At 37.1% G+C, this 27,371-nt stretch overlaps 1 protein-coding gene across 3 annotated transcripts in view; it reads right to left on the reverse strand.

Annotated features, from left to right (window-relative positions):
• Positions 1–686: 686 nt before the first annotated feature.
• Positions 687–27,371, reverse strand: part of APC (APC regulator of WNT signaling pathway) — a gene marked incomplete at its 5' end in the record, with an annotated part of 63,004 nt that continues 36,319 nt past the window's right edge. The window contains 9 exons of one of the 3 annotated variants that reach the window (XM_082497468.1): positions 687–8,129; positions 8,551–8,765; positions 9,377–9,493; positions 12,121–12,198; positions 13,682–13,821; positions 14,683–14,778; positions 15,986–16,364; positions 18,995–19,117; positions 22,766–22,870. In XM_082497468.1, the coding sequence (XP_082353594.1) occupies positions 1,559–8,129; positions 8,551–8,765; positions 9,377–9,493; positions 12,121–12,198; positions 13,682–13,821; positions 14,683–14,778; positions 15,986–16,364; positions 18,995–19,117; positions 22,766–22,870 (7,824 nt within the window). In that variant the 3' untranslated portion in view covers positions 687–1,558. Of the gene's footprint in view, positions 8,130–8,550; positions 8,766–9,376; positions 9,494–12,120; positions 12,199–13,681; positions 13,822–14,682; positions 14,779–15,985; positions 16,365–18,994; positions 19,118–22,765; positions 22,871–27,371 lie in introns of those variants that run through there. The other 2 variants (XM_082497467.1, XM_082497466.1) reach the window with 2 other exon arrangements.

The raw sequence follows: 27,371 nt of genomic DNA on the forward strand, positions 1-27,371 counted from the left end.
TTAAACCAATTCTCATCTTGATTCAGACTATATTTTTAAAGCAGAAATGTCTTTTCAGCATTGTTCTAGCACAAACCGTATTTGCAGTAAAAAGGCTTGAGGCAGCAAGTGTCCTGATTTGTGTATAAAATTGTTTTTCTACTACGATAACTGATTTGCTGCCATGGGATTCTTGCAATATTTTTTCCTTCATAATTTTTAAAAATAAAACTTAAAAAAATGCATGAAGATTTCAAATAGAGTTAAGATTTGATCTTATAATCATTATTTCACATTCTACGTTATTTCCCCCAATTAAAAAAAAAAATCTTTTGTTTTACAAATATTATGTTTATAGATACAATATTGTTTCAGGCTTGCAGTCATGAAAACAATTGTACTGCTTGGCTACTGGAAATACCCTGCCTTTAGCCTTGTTATGCACCTGAGATGTGTGAAACTGTCTCAATTACAAATATATTACAGAAGACTTAGGGCCTGATCCTGCAACTGTTCTAAGCATCCTACAACAGTCAGTGATAAGGAAGAACGAATATTGGAGGTGCAAGATTCTGCTGGATCAGGCCTTAAGTGTAAGTGCATTATACAACACATTATATGGTGACATCTCAAAATAAAATATTGTATTTTTATGTAATGCAGAAGTAACACACACAAATTACATATAGTAATAATTTATTCTGAAATGTTCATTTTAGTCTCTGTTGAGACATCACCCATGTCTCATTAATAAAAGAGCAGCCATCTCACCTCAAATACCAGAATATACAACAAGTTACAGCATAGCAAAAAAATTCTACCTACTTTTAAGATAAAATCTAATTCAGGTAAAATAATTTTGTTCAAGGTTTTACAGTTACACAGTTTTCCTTTTTTTTTTTTTTTGCAGAGCACAAAGAAAGTGTAAATTGTTACACCATAACTATCTATGCACATTATGTGACCACAGAAATGTTAATCATTACTTCAGAAAATGAACCATCAGTTCCACTCATGCAGAAAAGCAGGCTGGGAAAGCTTGTTCAGCGGAAACCATATTACTGTGAATTTCACAGCCACATGATTAATTATTGGGTTAGATGGACTCACAAATACTAAAACTGAGTATACTTTTTTGCATAAATAATACCAATTCTTCCCTGATGTAGTTTAGTCAGTCTGTAATCTAGAAATGATTGATAAAGCAATATGACTGTATCGTCTCTATCTGCAATGTTCCATGATTTCAATGACAAGCAATATTTAAAGGATTATGGGATGGGACACTAATTAAATACGTGTTAAACATACTGTACAAATATATTTGTGTTAGCAATTTTATTCCAAACTGTCAATCAGGTATTCCTCCAAAATATTACCAGTGAAGACAAAGTATACTATCAAATATGGCTTCCAGAACAAGGACCCTCTAACAAGAATCAAACCTATTTACAACAAATAAAAACAACAACAACAACAAAAAAAAAAATCGATCCCCAATTTTTTAGTTTCATTTGAAACAAAATGTCTAAATAGCTGCTGTATATAATACATCAGTTTTATTTGTTTTTTGTTGCACTTAAACAGAAGTTACCAGGTAAGAGCCAGAGTGACGTTTAGGACTCTGAGTTCCACTGGAGTCTGGATTTTCAGACTTGGAGTCACGTTTCTTCGTGCTGTTATTTACTGGTGTTGGTATTTGCGATGGCCGAGCAGAACTATTGTCCACGCTACTCTTCCTGCGGCTTGGATTGTAGTTGAAAGGAGTCACTCTTGCTGCAACAGCACCAATGGGGGAGCTGTGTTTGCTTGAGCTACTGGAACTGAATGGTGTACGCTCACTTACAGTACTTTCATTATTTTCTGGTGCAGGAACAGGATTATTCTGCAGAGGCTTTGCTTCAGTGCCTTTCTTGTCTGGACTGTCTATCTGAAAGAAAGAGTTCAGACGGTTTTCCAAACCAACGGTACGAACAGGAACACCTCCGTTCCCTGGGGTTTGTTTTTCTTGAATCTCTTTAGAATCTTTACCATTCACACCCCCTTTCTCTGAAACGCTGTCGATAACAGGTGGAGTATTTCCAGTTGGGGACCTTCCAGATCGAGGATTGTTAATTGGACAGTCCTCTATCCTCACCCACACGTCCTCTGTCTTCGAGACAGCTGGTGCCATCTGATAGATCAGAGTTTTGGAATCGGAGCCATTTGTGGCACCTGAAGAAGAATGCTGAGGATCATTCATTATCTGAGGAATTTCGTTTTCTTTTATTTTTCTCCAAGTACCTTTTGCTGGTGCTTGGCTTTCTTTACTTTGCTTGTGTCCAGAAAGAGAAGTTCCATGTTGCTTTTCATCTTCACTTTTTGCCTTTTCACTGGATTCTGAAGAAGCTGACAGAATTGAGGAGGAACTTCCAGTTCTTCGCCAAGTGCTTACACGAGGAAGTGACGAGGAATGCTTACTATGCTCACGCTTCCATGTTCCTGATCTGTTGATCAGCAATCTGGATGGACTCTCAGAATGAGAACGAGCTATATCATGACGTTTTGCTGGTCTCCCATCATATTCTACAGAAGGGCTCAAATTAGGGGGTAATTTTCGCCAACCACTAGTCGGGGCAGTTGAATGAGTAGATAGAGACATATCAGGAAGAGATGGACTTAAAACTGGGGTCTGTAGTTGGGACCTGGTGGGAGAATCCGGCCTGGAAGGAGACAGAGATTCAAATGAAGCTGACTCTTCTAATTTCCGTCTTAGAGTTGGGCTCGGAGCTTCTTTAATAAAAGTTGACTGACGAACAAGAACAGGTCTCTCGGATCTGTCAGATTCACTTCCGCTAGATTTTGTGGATGACATTCTGGATAGTTCAGTCTTTTTGTTTGATCCACCACTGCTGAGAGCTTGGTTTAACCCTTTTGAAGCAGACTCACTTCGTGGAATGCTACTGGTACTCTTAGGTAAGGCAGTTTGCTTTGTAAGGTTTTGCTGGCTCATCTGCCTGCCTGGTGATGTATATGACATTCTACCTGAACTTGAAGATTTAGTTGAAGCTGTGCTAGGAGATGATGTCCTTGGCAACTGAGACAGTTTGTTGGGAGGACTTATACCATTTCTTCCTGGGGAAATTGAGTTTCGGCCGGGAGATTGCAGAGGCCTACTTAATGGCTGCTGTTGAGGTCTAGAAGGAGTGGAGTCTCTAGATCCTGATCTAGAAGGTCCTTTACTTGATCCACTCTGGTTCAACCCTGATGGTTGCCTTGTTACAGGAGCTGGCTCAGGTTTCACTGATGATTTGACTCCTCTTGGAGAACTAGTCAAACCTTGGCCTTCACTGGGACTCTTGGAGTTTGTGTTTTTGAGTGGGGGACCTTTTTTGGAAACAGGACTAGTACTTGAAGAGCTATTTCGAACTCCTGGAATATGGATCATTGTCCTACCGCGTGAAATTGAAGGCACACTTGTCTGTTGTGGTTGCTTCAACTGGCTTGAAACTTCTGAATTGGAGCGAGCTTTTCCTGTAATTATACTTTTATACACTTTCTTGCCTCCTTTGATCCCCCTACTTTCAGATTCTACTTTTTTAGACTCCAGTGTACTCTTCTCTCCTGGCTTAAGAATTCTTGGACCTTTATTACTAGTGAAAGGCTTTTCTTCTTGGTCTGGGGTAAGATGAAATGGTGACCCTAGAGAAATACCAGATTTTAATGAAAGGATAGAATCAGAGTCTGATGAAGCTTGTCTAGACAGTGATGCAGCAGCTGCAGCTTGATGCAAGCTACTAACTATAGAATTTGCACCTTCTTGTATAGCTTTCCAATCAAAGTTCTCCGAATCAGGTGAGAAACCGTGTTCTGAATCCGGCCTCTGTATTTCTCTCAAATCCAGTGTTAAATCTTCTGCCAATATACCACCTGTATTTCTGGAATTATTTTTTTCACTTTCACTCTTCATTCTTGAGGGTTTCTTCTTTTTAGGCATAGCAGAACTAATGCATTCCTGCAAGAGATCATCTTCTGAATCAATACTAAGAGAACTCAGAGAGCTGTTTCTAGAGAAACATACAGGAGTATCTTCAACATGAAATGATTTGGGTGCATAACCAGAAGTCTGTGGTCTGTTTGATTCCATCTGTGAATCAGGAGCCTCAGTACGTTTTGCAGGTTCCTCTTCTTTGTTGTTATTATTTTCTTGATCAATATCACTGAGGGAACTAAGAGATGAATTGCGAGAAAAACAAACAGGTGTGTTTTCAATAGCAAAATTCTGCATTTTCTCATCTGTAGCAGCTCCTCTGTCTGGAATATCTTTAGCTGATTGAGAGAAGGTTTTAGGCTGGCTTCTGCCTGTTGGGTGTTTTTGACAAACTTGTGTTCTGTTACTTGGTTGCTGATTTGAAGACTGTTCTGGATTAGTGCAGTCTTTAGTTTCTGTTTCCTTTGCTTCTTTTCCTTTTCTTAATTCTGCCTTCTCCCTTGAAAGGTCAACATCATCATCATCAAAATCTAAGGAACTTAGGGAATCATTCCGTGAAAAACAATAAGGAGTTCCCTCAATAGGTGTGTAATGATGAGGGGAATCAAATGCAAAGCTTCCTCTCACACGCTCTTCATTATTTGGCAATTTGTCATTAAAATCTCTTGAATTATTTTTAAGATTCTGTTTCTTTGCGTCTCTGTTCTCTGGATAGCTTCTTTCATTATTAATATTGCTTTTAGGCTCTGTGGGTTTTCTTATACGTGCCCTGTATTCATTATTTTGGGGAACGGGCTTTACTGGTGACGTTGGCTTCTTTTTCTCACCTTCTGGTTGGTTTTTATTACTTAGAGATGAAGATGCTTGTTGAATTTGATCCATTATCTTCTTCACTCTGAAAGGTTTGTGACTTTTTCCTTTTGGCATAGCTGAGTTAATGCACTCAGCCAGAATATCACCCTCTTCTGTTTTGTCATCATCCAGGCCTGGGGGAGTCACAGTTGAGCTTTTTGCTTTTTGAGAGTCATCAGTACTTCTACCTTCTGTAGGAATGGTGTCCCGCTTTTCAAATTCCCCTGACTCTGCTCCCGTACCCACACTGTCTACATTGGCCAACTCACTTGGGGGTGATTCTATTGTGAGATCACTCAGAGATGTAGCTGTTGAAAAATTTATTGGTGTACCCTCAACACAATATACCCGTGGCATATCATCTCCCGGTGTAAAACTTACATGCTTTTGGGATTGCAATCTGCTTTGTGAAGGCAAAAGTTTGTAAACTGGCAATTGGCTGGGCTTTCTGGCTACAGGAGGAGGTATTTTTGGAGCAGGTGCTTGAGAAGGCTTTTTGGCTTTACGTGAAGACTTTGTTGGCATTGCTGAAATAATACATGCCTCCAGTATTTCAATATCATCATCATCATCAGAATCATCCAGAATGTCTTTTTCTGCTTCAGTAGGCTTCTCTGCTTTCTTCTCCAGGTTGTCCTTTGTATCATCTGACTGTTCAGGTTCCGCTTCATTTCCATGTTCGTTTTCATGAACTGGAGGCATTATTCTTAATTCTACATCTTTCTGTATGAATGGCTCGTCAAGACTAAGAGCACTCAGGCTAGAAGAGCAAGAAAACCCATCTGGTGTACTTTCTGTGGCAAAATGTAATAGCGTATCAGCATCTGGCAGTACTTGAACTCTTTGAACAGCTGCATTTACAGCTGCCTGTCTAGGACCAGGCTCTCTTTTTTCTGCACTAGGTACTTTACCTTTAGCTACATCTCTTTTTACTTGAACTCCTTGAGCAGGAGGTGGTGTTTTACTTCTGCTTGGAGGCATTGTTTGTCCAGGGCTGTCTGGAAGGTCACTGGGACTTATAATACCACTTACCATTCCACTGCAAGGCTCACTTTGAACTGAACTAGCAATTGAACGGCTTTCAAAACTATCCAGGGAACTTACAGAAGTACATCTGCTGAACATGAGTGGTGTTTCCTGCACATAATGTTCTGGTGGGCTTTTAGGAGTCTGTGCACCACTCTTTGAGGGAGATTTGGCACCTGAAGAAAATTCAACAGCTTTATGTCTAGAGGAATCAGAAGGAGACAAGCTAGAAGTCTGAAGTCTACTGGATTTTGTTCTGATGTGTTGTGATGTTGATGTGATTTCACTTACTGCACCTTCTGTAGATAGACCCCCACTGTTTTCTTTTAGTTCTGCTATCTGTAGTGTGTTATTAGCATCTGTCACACGTGTAGATTGATCACGTCCTATTTCATCTTCAGCTGATGACAAAGAAGACAAAGAGCTACACCTTGAAAAACATATTGGGGTATCTTCCACACAGTAAGTTTGTATAGTTTCCTGATTAATAGAGGGAGTTTTACAGGAGGCAGTTTTTTGTGAGTGACCACCTCTGCTCTGTGCAGAATTTGGATGAAGCTGATTCTGTCTCTTTGAACCAGCTGAGGGGGCTGATGTGCTCCCACTGCTTGAAGAAATATGGTCAGTTTTAGTGCCCTGCACTGAAGAAGTCTTTGGAAAAGCAAAAGATGGCTTCTGAGAAGAAGGAGGAACTTCTGTTGAGTATTTTAAACTATAATCAATAGGCTGATCGACATGATGTTCCTCTTCGTTGTACTTTATGCTATAATTAGTTGGTCTGTCTTCCTCTTCATGTTGTTCCTCCTCAGAATAACGTTCACTATAGTTGGTTGGCTTATCATCATCATAATCATCAACCTGGCACAAGGACTGGTTTACTTTCTGATTCATTCCAAGAGTTGAGCCCACTCTGTTCTGATCTGAACCATTGGATCCTCTTGATCTAAAGGAAGAAACGCACTCTTGCTGTCCAAAAGGTGACTGATATTTCATGTGTTTATCATCTCCACTTTCAGTGTACACTGGGTAGGTTGCATTTTGGCTCCTTGACTGCCTTTGTTCATTTTGTTTCATTTCATCATCTATTATATGCTTAGGCCTTGCCCATCTTTCATTCTGAGAGGGACTTTGCCTTCCAGAATTTAACTGTTCGTCTGAGTATTTAAGACTATAATTAATAGGAGTGTCTAGCTCTCCATCATTGTCATCCATATGATTTGCACTATGAATCTTATGTGCCAAGTCAGCTGGGTATTGACCATAGCTACAAAATTTACTTTCATCATCTTCAGAGTAAGATTCAATGGAAGGTTTCATTTGGCCTCTTTTACCATAGCCATCACTGCTGCTGACGCTATTTAAACTATCATTTGAAGCTCTCTTGTATTCCATTTTTGTATAAGGCACAGGACATGTCCTGTTTGAATTCTCAGATTTAGGAAAGTATGCATTTGAGTGAGTATGGGCAGTGGCTGATCTCCGTGGGGCATTTCTGTCTTCTGTCAAACAGTGCATTTCAGAAGTAGAACCAGAACTTCTGTCTTCTTGTGGAATATGCATGCTTGTTACTTCTTCCATAACTTTGGCAATCTGAGCTGCAGCAGTAGAAATCTGCATTCCTATTCTTTTAGAAGAGTTCCCAGTATTCTCTGCTGCTGGATGATAGGTATTTAAACCTACTGCTCGATCCCTATCAAGACTTCTTTCTTTCTCAGATCGAGAATTTTCTATGTTTCCTCTATTGGAAGAGGAGGAGCCAGGCAATACTGTAGTATTTAAATATGGCGAAAGTACAGTCATATTACCAGCGTTAAAACTCTCTGATCTGCATATACCATCATCATGCCTACTGGAATCCAAGACATACTCACTGTATATATTTTGCTTATGTCTCTGCTTATTACGGTGAGATGCTTTCGGGCTTAAATTATCAATGTTGTCAAAAGTCTCTGATAAATGCTGAGCATCTAATTCTGCTTCCAGTGCCTTTTGTTTTCTGACATGGAGAGATGGTAAGCTTGATCCTGGAGACATAATGTTGGCATCCTTATATTTTGCTGGCCTGTTTGCCATGAGGTTTCTTAGAGCTGCAGCACTACCCATGGCTATCATTTTGTGTTTTGAGTGAATGAGATTTTTCAGCATGCTGACTGCTCCCATGTCCCACAGAGCCTCCTGATCCTTCGCATTTCGTGCAGAAAGATTCCACAGGGTCCCACATGCATTACTGACTATTGTCAAACTGTGTGACTTCAAGTGTTGTAACAAGGTTTGTAAGCAGCTGTTCTCCCGCAAGATTTGCCTGGTGTCGAGGAATTGAAAACAAACATCAGTAAGTGGCATTTCAAAATGATAAAAGACAAAGCAAAACAAAAACCTATTATGCTAGAGGCAAGTTTTGCCCTTAGAAAGGATAATCATGAATTCTCCAGTGCAAATTTATTTCCTATTTTCTCTCTCTTTCATCTGAATGCTAATCAAATCCTATTACAAATATGAATAGTTAGCTTCTAGTACAGTTCATCATTAACAAGCAGCAGGTATAATCTGTTTGCATATTCCTCCTACGTAACCGAAATACTTGCCTTATAAAATGCATTACAAATTAACTGTACTTAATTACTATACTCAATACATGCATTCATATTAAGACTTAGTCATAGAAACTGTCTACTAAATACATATGTGGAACTGCTAAAGATTTTCAGAAAAAGTATACGCACCTATGGTCCTCATTAGTAGCAATTAAGCTAGAAACATTTCTTAATATTCCTCCTCCACTCTCTATGATGGCTAAAGTATTTGTTTGGCTCCGGTACGTCAGTGTGCCGACTAGAAATGCAAGAGCACCATCAACAGCACATATATCAGCTTTGTTTTCAGTACAGTGTGCTGACAAATTCCATAAGGCACTCAGAACACTTTTTAGGGTAGATTCCTAGGAAAATAACAAAATGACAGAGATAAAGAAGGTTTCAACTATTGATCACATGCTCTCAAAAATATGTAAGTTAGCTGCAAGGAGTTATTTACGTTCCAATTTCTGCTTTCTGGGCTGGTAAGCTAGATGTGGGCAGCAGTGCACACAAATATTTTTGTTCGCATCTCGTCTTCCTTCAGGTATGGATTTGGTATTGCTTGCCACAGAGTTTTCAGAAATATGTGCCACAATACCTGTTAGCTGCCATAATGGTAAAAATGGCTTGAAGACTAGCTGGCAGGAGACTGGGATGGAATACACTCCTTTCTGGATAACAAAACTATATCTAAAAAGTTACAGAAGTGGCAATTATCTATTCACTAACTCAAAAGAGGTTTTATTAAATTGCAGAATTATAAAAAATGCTATTTCAACAGCACAGCTCATGAAACTGAAGAAGTAAAGCTGTCAACCCTCATAAATAAAATTACAGAAATACTGTTTTGAGATGTCATTGCTATGTTGCAGTATGCTGCTAATACTTATATCGAAAAGGACAACAATATTTGCACTTGTGTAAAATAAATGCAATCTCTCCAAAATTCATCTCAATCATTTACACAGGATACCTTCTTAACTTCTAAAGCACACTCCATCAATGCTTTCACACTTCCAACTTCTCTTAGAGTCTTTTTACTGTTTACATCTGCTCGCCAGGACAAGTTCCTCAACACACTTGCAATGACCTGCAAAATGTGAAAGAAAAATAATGTATCTTAATATAGCTACTTCTTCAGCAGGTTATCAGACCTTCCTCCTGGATTTCTGGCATGCTATAGATTCATTAACAGTGGTCGTGTTCAGCTACTGAACTAAAATTTGCTAAAATCTGCTTCTTGTGGTGTTGCCTGCTAGACTGTTCTAACACTTCAGTATGAAGTTTGATCAAAGGTACTGGCTTTTGTGTGTGGCTACCTGAAACAAAGATTTGAAATCAGGTTCCCTGCTTTCCATGCTGGTTGAAAAATTGGTCCAAAAATTCAGATTTGTGTTCTGCTCTGATATCTGCACTAGACTTAGTAATCTCAGGAGAGATATACATCATCTTTTTCTCAGCTTTTCTGCTTGTAAAATAGAACAATAACACTTGCCAGTCTCTCAGATGGTATGATTACTTGGTTAATGTTTATAAAGCTCTTTGAAGTCTTTTAAAAATAAACTGTCTTTTACAGTCAGAATAGTCATCTATAGAAGATGAGTAGCCATTCAGCCTATGTCCTTGTCCTTGGCAGCAGCTAGATTGAGATAGACTGTCACTAGAGTGGACAGTCATTACATATTAAACTCCATCCTTTATTGGCTGCAGTACACATGTATATATCCCTCACAAAATATACCTGATAGAAAACTTTTACCTATGGATGTTGTCATTCACACAGAAGCGTGTAAGCTTGTTAGATTACGTGATGAATGCTCCCCTGCTCACATTCACAAGGGAGCACAGGGAGGCAGTGGCAGATGGAAGACCCCGGTAATACCCTGTCTTGACTGCTCCCAGGCCCACCACAGGAGCCATCAGCCCATCGGAGGCCCATCTCAAGACGCCCAGAGGAGCACAAGGGACCAAAGGCAGGCGGGAACCCAAACTAAGGGCTCAGAGGAGGGGCCACTCTGTCCGGGCTCCTTCCAGGGCTCTCCCAGGAGACCCACAGCCCCATGGCCCAGACGTGACACCCATTCAGGGAAGTCAACGGGAGCAGCTCTCTGCACATTTTGGGTTGAGGCAGGTCAGTCTAGAAGTCCTGGCGTATGGATGTGGGACATTTTACGGGATCCAGGGGAAGAGCCTAGTGCAACTGTAGAAGACTTATTATGGGATGGGAGGACCCAAAGGTTCCAAAGGCAAGAAGAAGGATGGATCTAGGTGATTCAGGGAGGTACAAGCATGGGAAAAACACAGGGATAAGGGGACAGAAAGGCACAGTTGTATTTGAAGAGCTGGCTGGCTGATATGCTTGTATGGCCACGACCCTTGCCTGATGATCACAGTCTGTCCCATATTCTTATTAAATCCCATTTCTAACTTTTTCTGCGTGAGGGACTTCCTGCTCTGTGTGCATGCCTGTGTATGGGGGTCTACATGCCAGTGGCTGGAGAGATGCCCACAGGTCAGAGGGCCCATGTGTCTGTGACCTCCTTTTCAATAATACTAAATATACTCAATATCTGCACTAATACAAAATCAGACAGTTTACCCAATAACCTTGATTGTAATTCTAATTATTTTCTCAATTGTAACTAGTGGAAACAATTTTTTTGTGAACAGTGTTTTAAGAGATAAAGTCAATTTTACTTAAAATTGTTCTTTTATCTGATGATTCACTCGAACTGCAAGGAGAACCAGGTTTTCCTTTCTAAAAAGCTGTTCTAGTTTGCTAAAAGTACATATTAATTAAAATGGATTCTAAATTAATATTTAATAATTTTAAATAAGTTCCATGCCAAAGAAGAACAGTTCTGTGCTCTCAACTGTCAGGATCACCCTCAGCACTTCCTAAAGACTTCATTTTCAGGCTGTTTTCTTTATACAGCTGGAGCCATTGGAAGAGACACTCAGGTGGCAGACCGAACACTTTGCTCATATTTAGAAAGCTTCTTTGGGAGGTTCTGGTATCAAGAGTAGTTATGTATGACTTGTCAAGTCAAATGCAGATTCTCTTTTTAAATACAGCTTTCTCTACTATTATTCCCCTATTATTTACTTGCTGCTATTGTAAAAGGAGCCACAATACTGTATTAACCCTCCGGGTAATTCCAGTCCATTAGCACCTTCACTGGTAAATTAAATTAGAGAATCTAAGATTGCTCAATCTTTAACACTGGACTTCCAGTAACAGATCAGGGTCATAAAAGTGAGTTTTATAGCCCATGTGTTATATGTGCTTTGGTAAAACTAAAACCAGAATATGACCCACAGATAAGCATTTTTACAAGAAGAAAACTACTGCGTAATTTGTGGAATGAGTACAGGTACAAACTTTGCATCACAGTTAAGGCAGACAAAACAACATATGAACAACTACCTCCCTCCCAAAAAAACAGGCTGAGATGAATGAAGCATATTTCAAAGAGAGAGCCTAATTAAAAAGAGAGAAGGCTGGCTGTGGCCAGCACACTAGAAACTTCATGAAGATGATAGAATTCAATTATAAAAACAAAAACAGGTGGAGAGGCCAAATGAGTAGAAGGAGGGTACATATTACAAAAGGAGAGCGGAAATACAATATTTTACTACAATGCAATGAAATTCACGGGATGCAAAGTGATGGACATGTCCAAGCTAAAGAAGCATTTAATCTCAGAAGGACATTACCTGCTGTAAATCTTCACTTTCAGATTTCAGTTGGGCTACAAGAGCCCTCATGCAGCCCTTCATGGAACATAATGTAGCCTGTTAGGAATTAGAAGAAACAAGAAAGTGAATAGCATTAAATGACAGGTTAGGTGGCTTGCTTCTGCACAATGTTTTGATATTTTAAGCTAATCATATCTGAATTTCAATAAAAGCTTAGTAAAATATATTGCTAACAACAAATACTTGGTTTACAACTACTAAAAAGTAGTAGCTTACAACTACTGAAAAGCATAACTATCAGTTTCTATTCTGGACAATACTTAAGCGGTAAAATTGTACTAAATGTTTTATTTTTTTACAGTAGGTCTAGGACTTGATCTGGAGCTTTACTACCTTGGAAGGCTTTTTTACTATGCACCAGATAAAAATCACCTGTGAGCTGACAACGCGTTGTTACCTACTGTCTTTTGAGTCTCATAATCATATTTTTTTCTTTCAAATAAATGTAGTATGAAAAATAATATGAATACTTAAAACTCACACAAATGAACAACGTTTCTGACATTTGAAGAATAATTTTTTAAGAACACAATAGCAACTGAAAAACTGTAAGGCTTATGTTGGAAAGCTTATGTTGGAAATTGTTTGTGACAAAGCATAATTAAAAATTATTCAAAAATAAAGCATGTGTTAGAACTGTTCTACTCTGCAGCTGGACAGCGTGTACATTTACATCTCCAAGTAGTTCAGTTTATGCTATAAACTCAGTAACTGTAGCCCTGTAATGGTTACTGACTGGATGATGTAAAGAGCCAATATTTTGTGAAACAATCAATTTGCATCAAGGATTTATGCTTTACTCTTGCCTAAACCTTGGAACAAAAAGCAAGGTATATGAAGCCTTTTATTTCCACTCACTCCTGAAATGTCTTCCTCTAGAGCAGAAAGATAAGTCTTCTCAATACAAAGTTATTTCAAGATCCATTGCTTGGCAAACTCTGAGGCAAGAAATTATTGGAACTTCCTAACTTTTGAAAGCAAGGTCTTTGTCAGAAATTAGGGAACATATTTTCTCTTATAATAATTTGAAGTGGCACCCATTATGAGACAGATATTCTCCAAATATTTAAAAGCAAGCTCCAGCCTGAAAAGGTTTGCAAAATTTCATCAGACAGTAATAGTATTGTTGAATAATTGATAACTTTACAAAATTTTACTCAAATTAGCAGTTTTAGTTCAACATCCTCAGAAACTGTAATCCTTGGTCCATAATCATTATGTGCTATACTAATCTAATGTTCATAAATAATTAAGCCAATAGATAAAATTTTTCCTTTCAGAGACAAATCAAAAGTGATTTAATTTAATATGAGAGTTGATATTATACTTCCATGATACAACATCCAGTTTGTGGTGCTATCTGTCAGGAACGGGATGGAATGACAGAGGTATTTTGAACTTCTGTCTTGAGCTCAAACTCACTATCCTGTCCCGCCGATTTTCACCACCTGTCTTGAGAACTACAATTCAAACACAGGTATGAACTGCAATCACTGTATGTTTAAAATTCTACTCTTACCTTGTTTGCCACATCTCCAAAAGTCAAGTTTGTCAGAGCCATGCCAGCATACCTCCTTAAGGTAACACTATAGTGATCATTTGTAAGTCCATACATTTCACAATCCACTTGCAATAGTTCAGCGATGGCCTGCAAACCTCCTTTAAAAACAAACAAATAGGAAAATAAATAATATCTGTACTCAGATATCGTAAATACAATACGTATATACCAAGGAGCAAATTACAGAACAATTCTCAAACATCTGAAAACTGGAAGGCTCAGAAAGGTAAATAAATTGTTAAATACTGACTCTGGATCTTGAATCCTGTGCTTATCTGCAGCTGAAAGGTATGACAGCATGACATTGGGATTTCAGCAGAAAATGGGAACGGGAGAAATTATGAGGAAGTAAGACGCGCACTCATCTTTTAATTCCACCCAGCCAAAATCATGTTTGACTGATGAACTCACATGAGCTACATAAAAGCCTATTTAGTAAACCTGAAAATGACTGATTTAATTATTATCACTGAATGCTATTTTCTGAGAAAAATACACAAATAGTTTAATTGATCATGAAAAGTGGCTAATTAAGGAAAATCACATGCACAGAATTTACTGAGAATGGACTAAAAAATGTGGGCTGTTAAACAGGAAACACCTCAGGACAAAAAGAAAAATACCAAAACACCAACAAAAAACCTCCCACCCTGGAAAGTAGTCTCCATTGTAACTCCAATACTTCTAAAATTGCTAATTTTTCCATAGTAATAATACTATTCCAAAATTCACAATTCATGCCAGAAAAAAGGAGTAACTGACATAATTTATCCACTGGGAAATGGTCTGGTTAATTTAAACTGCATTCATCACTTAGAGGGCAACAACTGACACAAATGAATGGATGATCTGTTTAAAGTAGTGGTAAAAAAAGCCATATATCCAGTGGAGTACACAAGGAGCGTCAGCGTTTTCAGGAAGCTTCTCAAAGGAAGTCAGAGAAATACATTTTGTCTTACCAAGCTCGTTCATCGCATGCCTGTGTTCTTCATCAAATGAAAGTTTCATCAAAACACACACTGCAGGACAGATTTGATGATCCACTGGAGCAGGCACTGATCCAGAAATAGGTAACAATTAGTATTTCCTGTGTGATTTTGCCTAGATCATAAGTTTTCCAAAGCGAATCTAATCTTAAAATAAATCAATTGCAGTTTTGTTCAGGGTTTGTATCCTCCCAGTAATCCACAAACAGACAATTAGTTAAGGTTACTAACAAAGGCGTGTAATAGATGTGTGTATACTTAGTGTGTATGTTTGAAAAAGAAATTATGGAGAATCCCGAATGTATGTATTAAGTAAGAACATGACTCCTGGTATAAAAAATTATCTTACTACTTTTAAAAATGAATAGTGAAGCAAAATTTGCTCAGTGAAGCAAATCAATAAGGTTAAATATTCTGATAGCATTAAATAATATGCCACCTAACATGTTTCTTTGGGTGTTATGACCTTAGGAATGGTTAATTAAACCCTTTGTTTCGTAACTGAGAAGATTTAAGTTCATATTTTTTGTGAGCTAGATTCTCGCTAATGCACAAATGGTATTGGTACATCTTGTTCAGAGCCCCACTCTTGCTAAATGGTTCTCGTGTTAAGCTCCAATACCCATGACGCAGCCCACTTATTTCAGATTTCACTGGTACGTCTACCATAGACACCTACAGCCTGTATTTACAAAATGCCCTCAATTCAGAAAAGCAGCTAAGCAATTCAGCAGGTTAAATCTTTTTTTTCCAACTGGTCCCTGAGAAAACTCCAATTCACCTACATTGTCACTTCTTTTGTATTTTAATACTGAAATATTTCTTACATACAACATTGTAATTAACAGTTCATACTACATTGAATAGATTGAGAGTATTTAATTTGTGCTCTCTGTCCCTCTCCTAAACAAAATGTGCTATCTCATGAAAAGCAAATTGGGATGATTTACGTAGATATGTTCCACTATGCATTAAAATGTAAAACAGAATGTGTAAATATTCAATATTAATTTACAGTTTATAAATACAAAACACTAGAATTATTATCTGGAAAGCTCACCAAGGGCTATGATTTAAATAACAAGTTCATAAATAGGGTATCATATCTGTAATAGATACTATTTCCTAACACTACCTCAACTTAAAAAAAATATACACACATATACAAGAAAACCCATATACATTCAACAAGAAGCCATATTAAACTTGTACTTTCTGTGAATACACTGTTTTCAATACATCCTTGAAACACCTTTATATGGCTTGCAGAACCTACTTGGGTTTTTGTCTTGGTCCATGCCTTGTTCATGTGCTTCCTGCCATTCCCAGCACGTTTCACAGTAAGCACGGATCTGCTCCAAAAGATGGAGCACGCGGATTTCCCGTCTGCCTCGCTTATCGTCAGGCTGGGAGTGAATGATGTTATGCAGTGCTGCGCTGGCTCTGGCACGGGCCTCTTTACTACCACGAGAGTTTCCTAACAAGACAGAGTCTTTATCGTTGCCATGTAAAAGCTGGATGAGGAGAGGGAGACATCCAGACTGGCGCATGGCTATGCAGCTGTCCTGGGAGCTAGACATTGCTAGCAATGTTCTTGACATGTCATCTTTATCATGAGTACCAAGCATTGATAACAATGAATACACCATTTCCACCTGCAGGTCAAATGATTTTAAAAATACAGTTACATTTAAAAAATAAACATTAAATTCAATTAAAATGAAATTTGAATGGTACACATGAGAAACCCCCCCTTGTTTAATGGGACAAAAAACTGTACTATTTAGAAATAATTAAGTACCATTACTACTTCAGCATTCAGAATCTTAGTAAATTTCACGTAGTGGTTAAATGGCTAGAAGAAGTGGGTGGTAGCTGTATGTTAACTGTATTAATCAAGACCAATGGCAAAGTCTTTGAAAATTCCATTGTACAAAAAGATTAAACAAACGTACTAATGAAAGTGTGTGTTTGAGAAATCTAAAATATATTTAAAAGTAACTGTCTCCAAAAAATGTTCTGTATGAATCACAGTTTCATGTAAAGATGCCCTTCAGTGAAAAACTATTTGTTATGTGGTATTAAATACGATTATTCTAGACAAAGGATAAGAATGATTACATGAGGTTTTAGATTACATTGTGCTAAGAAAACTGACATCCAAGTATTTTAAAGCTGTTCTTTAAAATTATTTCAAATTAACTAATTATTTTCTGTTATGATGACTGACTTGCATAAGGACCAGATTATTTACAGCAAATGCAAAACTGAAGAATTAAATTAACCCTTTTTCAAGTTTACAGCGATAAAACCAATAAAGCAAAGAAATGCTCACTTATATATATATAAAATACTGATCATTTGTCAAATTAAATCAAGCCATGAAAACCCAGCAGTACACATTTAACTTGGAGTAACTAAATTTCTCATTAAAAAATAGCAATTTTTCAGGGATTCTCTTGGCTGACATGTAACATAGTGGTCAGCGCAGTATTTGGTTTGTCTTTCCCATTCTATTTTCTTCAATAATAGCTTTAGATCAAGAAATGCATTTGGTTCTTCTAGTGCACTTTTAGTAGAATAACAGGATGTAGAGAGTGAATTTATGTACTACCTAGAAACTCCAACCTCCTAAAGCCAAGAAAAACAGGAACATTCAAAATCAAAGGACAACATAAAGAAACTATCAAAGGGAATTGTAAAGTAGCAGCGCGTGTGTTTCTTTAGAACATACCAATTAATGAAGAAATGAGACTTTGGACTGTCAGACAAAGTTTTCTACTAATAACTAGATATTTGCACTGGTTACCAGACCAATGAATGATTTTATTTGGTTTCTTCAGATACAATTCAAATGTGCCTGAAGATGAGTACAAATACCAAGTTATAAAAAAAAAAAAATAAAAAAAATCGATAGCAGTGCACAGACTAAGCAGCAAGTCTGTTAACATCTGCTTCTCTAAATACTACAGGATTGCTGAAGCAATAGAAATCTTGGACTCTGTGAAACTGTATGATCACATACAAAATCCACTGAAATAGTCTTGGAGCCAATTTTATGACAGCCTAGCATCCCAGTTTGGAGATCCTGTCTTCTCAGTCTGTGAAAAATCAAATACAGTATTAAAACAAACCACTTGGATTCTCAAAGGAGAGCGAATTTAATCTGCTTTATGCATACCTCTTGACAGATATTTCAAGTGGCAGCTTTAATCCAGTGCGATTTGGATTTGGAAGATAAAGTTTTTGTCACAGAATAAAGCTGAAGAAGCCACCAAAACCCACCCTCCAGGTTGTGGCAAATATCATATAGGAAAAACTGAAAAAATATTTGTCTGTCTGACTCTGTATACATGCACTGCCCACAGAAACATCTCCTTCTGCATCTGTAAATGCATTCCTCTATAGATAATCTCCATCACTTTCCCTTCTTCTCAGGCATTAATATTAAGCTCTTCCGACCCCACAGCACGCTCAGTTCAACCTGTTTCTTTTCCTGTATCCTTCCACACTCCGTCCCCTTCCCCGCCTTCAGGGCTCTCCCGTTGTTTGCAGCTTTTGGGAATTCTACAATTTGAAATGAAAAACTCGCAGGCAGACAGACTAGCTGATGTCACCTCCATTTGGTACATGCATGCGGTGCAGGACTGAAATGACGACATTGTAATGCTGTTTTAAGTCCCAGAGTAATTTAATACTACATCTAGCTCATAGGCTCTGCTTCCCAGAAGACTGCGCTCAGCACAACACCAATAGTATCTATACTGCTACTGATTCCAGAGGCAGTATAATCTCCAGTGGTTCATGAACTCGTTTTTGTGTTATGGATTTACCCTTTTCTTCCCCTCTTTTCACGCTGCACATATGCTTTGAGCACAGTCTTTTGTGAACAGACATTTATCACCGTGAAGGGCTTACATATTCCGCCCCTCCCATTTAATTTCTTAGCAATTGCATCTGTTTTGTGGATTTGGACTCTGGAAAAGTATTTAAAGAACTGCTCTTAAAAGGGTTAGTTTTCACCATGGATTATAAATCAACATCACAAGCTTTTTAAATATTCTAGTAATTTCTAGCAACCAGTATTTCCTTACTGTAACAACTCTTAACTGATCGTCAACAAGTAAAAAAATATATTTCTGTCCATATATTTTAAAAGTTGAAAAAATATTCCAAATTTTAACTCTGTAAAATTACTATGTGTGGATAGATCGTTCAGCTAATATTAGTAGTACTGGCAGAAACAATGAGGTTATTGTATTAGTAAAAATGTAGCATTAGCGACCTGTGGTTTGTAATCTTCGGTTACCTTGGTACCCAGATGACTTGTCAGTCTGCGAGGAACAGAATAGTTATTACTAGAGCTCATAACACTGGCCGTCTCGTGGTCCATTCGAGCAGCAGAACCCTACAAATTTAAACAACAATTCAGTATAAAACAAAGTCTGAGTGAAAAAAACAACTATTGCCTGATTCAGTTTCAGCACTGGATCATAAAATGGTATTGATAGTAACGAACTATCAACTTACTTTTGTTAAGTTAGGTCCTCCCTGCCCTGACACAACTTAAAGGTCCGTGTTAAACGGGGTTTTATTGACCACTTTTCCTAAAATTAAGTCTCAATAAAGTTGTATTTTCAATGGAATTATTTTATAATTACTGTTTTCACCAAGAAGGAGAAGTTGACTTCGAAACAAACCAAATTACAATTTTTACAGAGAGAAAAAAACAGCCTCAACTTTTATGTCTGATTATGTAGTGCACAGGATTAAGCCTGTCCTTCTTCAGAGCACAATCACATATGCAAGAACTGCCGAGTAAAAGGAAATTCATCTGCTATAGTATCACTATTTGCTATAATTTTCCTAGAAATTATTGTAAATAGCATGCTTCTACACGTAGTAGCGAGACTGTTACTAGCATTTTTGTCCTCTTTTAATCCATTTTATGCATTTACATTTTCCCTTTTTTTAACCATCTTTTATCCACGCACTCTCTTTGCTCTTTTGTTCCCTTTGTTATTGTTTTCTTTATTTTGCTCTGCTTCCTATCTGCAAAGTTTCCCTTACTATGTCCCTCCCTTCCCATTCACTTTGGGGAATGTAAAAATACATTTGACTAGCAAACACTTTTAGTATCAGAACACTGGTTTACACCAGTCTTTTGTTGATCCCCTGCAAAAGCGAAAATCTGTTCATGAAATTATTAGCTTGAAAATGTTGTTTTGCAAATTAAGCTTTCTGCAACAATGACTATATATTTTTTCCCAATAAAAATATATAATACTGAATAAAACTGTATGAAAGACACTGAAATAATTTCTATGTGTTTTCTAGGTGAACCATAAAGAAAGAAGACGACTATTCCTCTCTGAGTATTTGCTGTTCACACAGTTCAATGTTTAAAATTTGAAGTTGAAAGTGACCAGAAGTAAAAGGTAGGAGTAACTTCATGTACTGTTTGTCTAAACAGAAAAAAATTCTAATTATACTGCTATATTTAAACACACATTATTATACTCATTTCACTCTCCCATTTGAATCCAGAACACTTCATGCATGTTCCAAAATAAGTATTATGCCAAAAGAGTATAACTAGCATGATTTAAATTCACACAATTTATTCCAGTATACATTTCCAATGTAAACAAGCCTTTATTTTTTCTGTTGACTACAAGAAAAATTCAAAATCTTAAAGCTTAGAATGACAATTATATTGGATTTTCTCAATTATTCACTTAAATAATCTGCAGTACTAGGAATATGGGAATGAATTCCCAGATTTTTACATCAAGCAATCCCTTGAGGTCATCTTGACCTCAAACCGCATCCAGAGAATTACAGGTTCAACATAATGTACATGCCAGAATTCTCTGTTATTAAGTTCAGCATGATTGTTTTATCCAAGAAGGTAAAAAACACATAAGTTTGGAGCATTACCTATTAAAATTCACCACAGTGTAGACAGAAGTACATACTTTTCCTATCATGTCCCCAAAACTGTATCAACTTAGAGTCAGATAACTACTTCCTTCAGAACCATCATGTGGCCTTGCTATTTTGAGGATACCAGGATGCCCAAATGAAGTGTAATTATGTTTCTCACAGGATCCAAAAGACTGATGTGAAAGAACTACTGTAAGGTGTGTAGCCATTCATCTGAGAAAAATGGGAAATTACAAGTAGATGCTACGTGGACCCTTCTTGTGTAGAACCTTCTCTTTCAAAATCTTATCCTGACTACTTCATCCTGTTTTCTCCTTTTATACTTTACTGTCTTTCACTCATTGTTTTTCTATGCTTCTTATTTACTCTGTCAATTAGGTATTTTTCCCTATTTTGTGGCACATTTTCTTAACAAAACAGACAATCTCATTGAATTCCTTTATAAAACTTGCAAAACTAAGGTATGAAAAAAATTTTACTTCAGCAGCGGGATAGTGAGTGTAATGGAAAAGAGAAGACGGCTGAAAGATCATGCAAGAAAGGACATAAGTGAATCCTGTAAAATCCTGGATTCAATTGGTAGTATTTCAATTAACATTGATTATATGAGTACAAAACCAATTAGAAGCAAATGATTTGGTTAAAACTTCTTTTGCACTCCATTGAATAGTGATTGCTCAAAGTATATTGACCCAGTTTATCAGAAATAAACGTTATGCCCAATCCATTAAACCTCCTCTGTCTGGACTTGCTCTGAAAGTAAATAATCCCCAGATGTCTATTTTAACACAGATTCAGTGCCCTGGCTCTGTCCATCTCCAGGAGGAAGGAATGTGCATGTTTTATACATTTTTATGAGGCAAAATTGCACAAATCCTCAACATAAGTCCTCAAATGAAGTATCAGTGAATCTTCCACTTGCCTAAGTCTGCCAGAACATGAAAATCCCTTTTTCCTTCCCTGTAAAATATGTTTTCCAGAAAATCTTCTGATTCATACACTGAAGATGGATGATACAGTCACAATGCATCAATTATTTAAATACATTATGCTTTCAGCCCCAAAGCAGCACTGAACTATTTTCTTCCCAAACAATAAAGCTGTCATAAGAATTAGAGTCAGAGCCTCAAGCAATTGCTCAGATACAGCTGATAGAACTTAATTCCAAACGGTGATCAAATATATTTCAAAAGCAAAATTATGGGCTGTGCTTACTGTTTAATCAAGTGAAATGTTCTAGCCAAACTACAATTCTTTCTGATAAATTTTCTTGTACAAGACACTTTCAGAAGTATTTAAAAAATTCTACTTCCCTGGAGTAGCAAAAATATTTTGCATATGAATTCAACTATTAAATTTGTAGTGTGAAGTTTTAAGAACCCAAATTACTAGTGGGAATATCTCAGCTACAGTTGGAAATCATGTAGGGAATGATCATTAGCACATGGTAAATAAATCAAAGTATTTTTAGCCACAGAAAGAAGTAATAAATTTTTATATTTGTTTTAAAAGACAAGTAAAAAATTTATTGTACCCCTTAAAATATTCCACTAATGTGTTTCACTAATGAAAGGAACAGCAATGAAAGATTATTTAGAAACATTTAAATAACCCTTCAGCCCACTTCCAGATTACCTCATTGATACTACTGTTTCAAAGCCTCATCTAAAACAGTATTAAAGAAACATTAATGATAAGCCTGCCGGTTGGTTCTCCTCTTTTTAAAAAATCACTGATATTTCAGTGATAATTTCTAAAGTGAAAATTTGAACAATTTTCCATCATTAAATCATACTTCTAATATTACAGTTCACCTATAATAAAATACATTTTCTGGTGTCATTCTTATCTCTCTCATAGCATTAGGCTCATTAATCATTTAAACAAAAGAAAAACGCTCCTTGCATTTTCAAATATTGATACTTGATCTTATTAAAACATTTCCTTCCAATAAATACAAGAAATTTCTCACATATAGATGGAAAGAAGAAAAACATGTACCTTTTAAAATGAGCAGGCATACAAATGGCATAAGGTATATACCAATATATAAGCATTGTACATTACGAGTATTTAATTATATTTTCAACAAACAAAATAATCAATTTACCTGACCAGTACTGCTAGTTGCCGCGCTGATTTCTGGTGCTCCTTGACCTTCATTCTGCCTCTCTGTATCATGGGAACCTGCATCATGCTTGCTTTGAGGTGCTCTCTGTTAATGTAAGAGTTTATGAAATTACATACCGAAACGAAGTACACTTTACCATTCAAAGATATCTAGACTGTGAACACATCCATGCTGCATCCTCACAAAGCCACTGAACGCTACTTTGTATTTCATAACCCTCAGCCTCACAAATTAACAGCTGAGACTCAGGGTCTTCAGAAAACTGCAAGATGAAAGTGAAACATGTCCTCTGAGGATTATAGCCCTGCAAGACAAAGGATTTGCTGTGAGACACAGAAACACCATTTTCCACCAGCTGTGCTCACATCGCTATCAGAAATGTAACAGAATTGGAGCAAACAACTGTCTTCTCTGCACTGTCACGTGATCCGTGCATTTACTGGAGACTACGGCTAGCATAGTTCAGTCAAGCTTTGCATTCAAAGACAAATAATTTCTGCATGAACGGAAGGGTATCTGTACTGTAAGAATCCTTCTAAATTTTAAGGACAAACAGTGCAGGAATAACCACTTTGATGCAAATAAAATTTATATTACCTGCTGCTGATCTATCTAATATTTTATCAAAATAAATTCAACTGATCTGGCAAGCTGGTACACGCATTTTTCAGTTCCTTCAGGAGACCAAATTTTCCATATGTCTACAAGAAAATTAAACTGCAACTGACAGGGATCATGAGATCAACACGAAAATTAGACCTTTAAATGCAGTTTCTTAATAAAGCAGAGTAACTGAGCAGTTATGAAGTGTGTGGAGTATCCAACATTATATTTTAATGTGTTTAAAATGTTTCAGGTTTTCAGAAAGACATAAATAACCCTGTCCATCGAACTGTCTTGAAGACTGGAGACGAAAAGGTAACACCTCCGACACATTCTCAAAGTATTAGTTTTGATCCCAAACCTAATTTTTCAGACTCAGCATCTACTACCTTAACAGACAACACTTCTGTATCCCTCTCAATCCATTTGTTTAACTACACTTGGTATATAAAATTCATTTTCTGTGTGGCTCTGCAATGTTCTTGAGCAGTACAGCCTACGATAGCATAGTCTGCCTCATCTGGCTTTATGGAAATTTCTCTTTAACTTCTAGCAGAAACATACTTTTAGTCAATGTACATACACTGAAAGTTCTTTAGTTACCTGGTGATCAAACTCGTACAGTATTGCTGGCATACTAACTCTGTCTTGTTCATATGAACACATTAGAGTCTCAAAGACAGAAAATATTTAATGTCAACCGAAGTTTCAAAAACCAGTAACTAACTAAATATGCGTGGGGTGATAATTTAGAGATAAACTTAAATAATGAAATCTACACAGCTTAACTACAGGAATAAGGTATGTCAAAGAACACAGTAGTATTAGACAAAGTAATAACATGAGAAAATTGAAAACACTGACGGTTAACATTTTTCTTAAGATTGTATGTTCAGTTATGGAAAATGAGTAACTTACCAAGCAAAACTCACGAAATATTTTAGGAGATACGGTGTTACTATTCTTTTAAATCTGATCTGTAATTTTAAAAGTCACCATCTCTGTCATCGTGTATGAAATGGTATTGTTATTGATGTTCATACAGTGACTAAAGAAAATCTGGTTCGCAATACAAGGGTGGGGACCCTGTCAAGATCACGCCTTGCCATACTACCTGCTGAATGCAGTATAGTGTGTTATACGCTGAATCCCAATCTCACAGTACTTTCAATCTTGAATAAAGTGCAATGATGAGTTTGACAAAATCTAGATCTAAGCCACCAGTGTAACTCAGGACAGAAGTTTCCAGTAATTAGATGACAGTAATTTTCAATTCAATAATAAATTACACGTACACCAGGGAAGTAGTATTCAACATCCTGAGGGGTGAAAAGCTGAACTGTTCATTAGCCGGGCTCTGAGCCACTGGGTCACCTGGGGGGGAATAATACTACTCTTTCTTCCCAGAACGCTCCTGGGTTTGGGGCAATTCTTTTGGGGTGGTAATGATGGTGTACCTATTAAATGGTTTTGATGCTTCTAGAGGACAAACACAGAGATACTTCCTTCCCACATAGGAAAAGCTTCTGCTCTCCTCAGCACTCTCTGTCCTTCTTCTCCTATTCACATACATTTTGTTTGCTACATGCTATTTATCAATGAGGCAGTTTGCCATTCCCCACCCCCTCAAACACTCTCAAAAATATGCCGCTACAATAACTACATAACACCTAAATTAATTTATAATTATAAGGCAATTTTTAACAGTTACTAGCAGGGCTTTTTTAACTTTAAAGGCAGTGTGCACTCACAACACGCACACACATTACCGTCCCACGAGTCATCGGCTGGGCTTGAACGTCAAATCTGCTTTTCACAGCAAAGTTTTTACCACTTCAGCTACTGAAGTAAATTGAAGTGAGAAGCTGTTGTTTCACACAGACTGGCCCAAAGGAGTTAACATGGCAGCAGATAGCAGGTATTTACTGAAAACTGATTCTATATATAAATATATATTTATTATAGATGTATTAATATATATTTAATAAGTACCATTTATTACATATGCATATTATATAAATATAAAAATAATAAGCATCCACACACCTATGGGTGATTAGAATATATATTTTCTATAGATACAATATTACGGGAAATAAATCAATATTCATCTGATGGACTGTGGATTAGTGGTTGTGAAGACAGTATAACCACTGCAAGTGTGCCCCCCCCCCTTCGCATTACCTTTCAACACTGAACGTAGGACCTGTGGATGAAAATATATAAACTACCAGCCACACCAGCAAAGCACCAGAGCGCGCAAACAGCAGCAGACTCTGCAACCTCTACATGAGCTACAGCAGCTACAGAATGGCACACAGGTCCCCTGGGTTAACAAGCAGCGCAGGTTTTGAAGCGTGGCTTTTGAAGAGGCATAAGCTAGGTTCATAGCCCTCTGCCCCTTCTGAATTCTGGCATCATGCTACAAAAGTCACTTTTCGCTCTTGCAGCAGAAGACCACACATGCCTATTGCAGGAAGATAGAGCCGCTCCCTCCATCTTGTTTGCCACTATTTTCTAAGTGCTTCAGAAGTCAACACTAACACTTGTCAATTATTAATTTCTATGTATTTACTAGAAAAATGATAAATCTCTAGCTATTTTATGGCATTTGCAAGCATAGTAGGCTTTGATCATTTTTGTTAATACAACAAATTACAAATAATTTTACCTAACACTTTGTCAACATGAATTGCCAAAACAGCCTCTTGTGTATTTATTAGGACGGAATACTTTGCTATCCATAAACCAATGTTTTTTCCTGAATATTCAACTACCCTATTATTTTCTGTGTATTGAAATCTACAGATACACTATTATTTTATAGACACCAGAAAATGTTTACTTTGCTGCGACTTCATATTAAGCACAATACACGTACAGGTATAAGAAGGTAAGACAAAGAACAATGCAACACACAAAAATAAGAAACCATAAGATTGAAACAATTTTGCTACAGTTGAGTGAAAGAAAAAAGAAAGTCTAGTAAGTCAAATCCCTGAGAGACCTCCTGTCCATCACAGTTTAAAGCTTGCTGAGTGTAATCTCTGTACAGAGTAAATCCTTTACAGTTTATCGGCAGCCCAATGAAAATACTTCACATACTTCAAATGACAGATAATATGAAAGACCTGTACCACTATAACAAATTGAAAACCCCATATGAAACACTTTCCAAGAATTTCCTTTTTTCTTTTAAATAATTTCAGATTTGTACCTTGCAGCCAAAAATTCTCTTTGGAGGGGTCTAACTCTACATTGGATTTCAAACCTTATTATGAAAATCTTGCAAAATATCCTACAAGCATAATGAAATTTGAAGGTACCATCACTTGCAGATAAATTACTTCAACATTTACTTCAGCATTTACAAGACTTAGTAATTTTCTAAACCTTAAAAATGTGTGCCAAAGTTTTCTCTGCTTATTGATTTCCAAAAGCTATTTTTATGATGTAGTACTATATTCGGTCTTATTCTACAAGATATATTGCACTTTGATTACACAGTGATTGGCATCACCACAGGGGCCAACTATATCAATAGACAAGCTATGGTATTTATTATTGTTGTTATTAAGTCTTTATAAACATAAGGAGCACATACAATTTGAGTATCGCTATACCAGACACAGTATAAAAATATAATAAATGCCTTATGTTTATATTTTTCAGGTATATAGACTCTGCAGTTTGACTGCTACTACCTTCCTCCTTGCCACCAGGCAATTTTAGAGCTGTTTTCCATAGGAGATGTCCGTCCTTTGGAAATTATTAAAACACACTATAAAGTATTAATAAGTGTGTAGTGACTGCCTTCCTTACCACCAGCACCCTGGTAACTCTGTCCTAAAATGTGTAACTACACAACCAGCCATCCAGACACTTTATGGATAAGACACACCACAATAAAATTCAGATATATTAGAATTTCCATGTATTCAGCAGCCAAATAATTTGGTGAAAGGAGTGAAGAACAAAGACA

This window comes from Vanellus vanellus (assembly GCF_965231255.1).
Source record: "Vanellus vanellus genome assembly, chromosome: Z".
NCBI lineage: Eukaryota > Metazoa > Chordata > Aves > Charadriiformes > Charadriidae > Vanellus > Vanellus vanellus.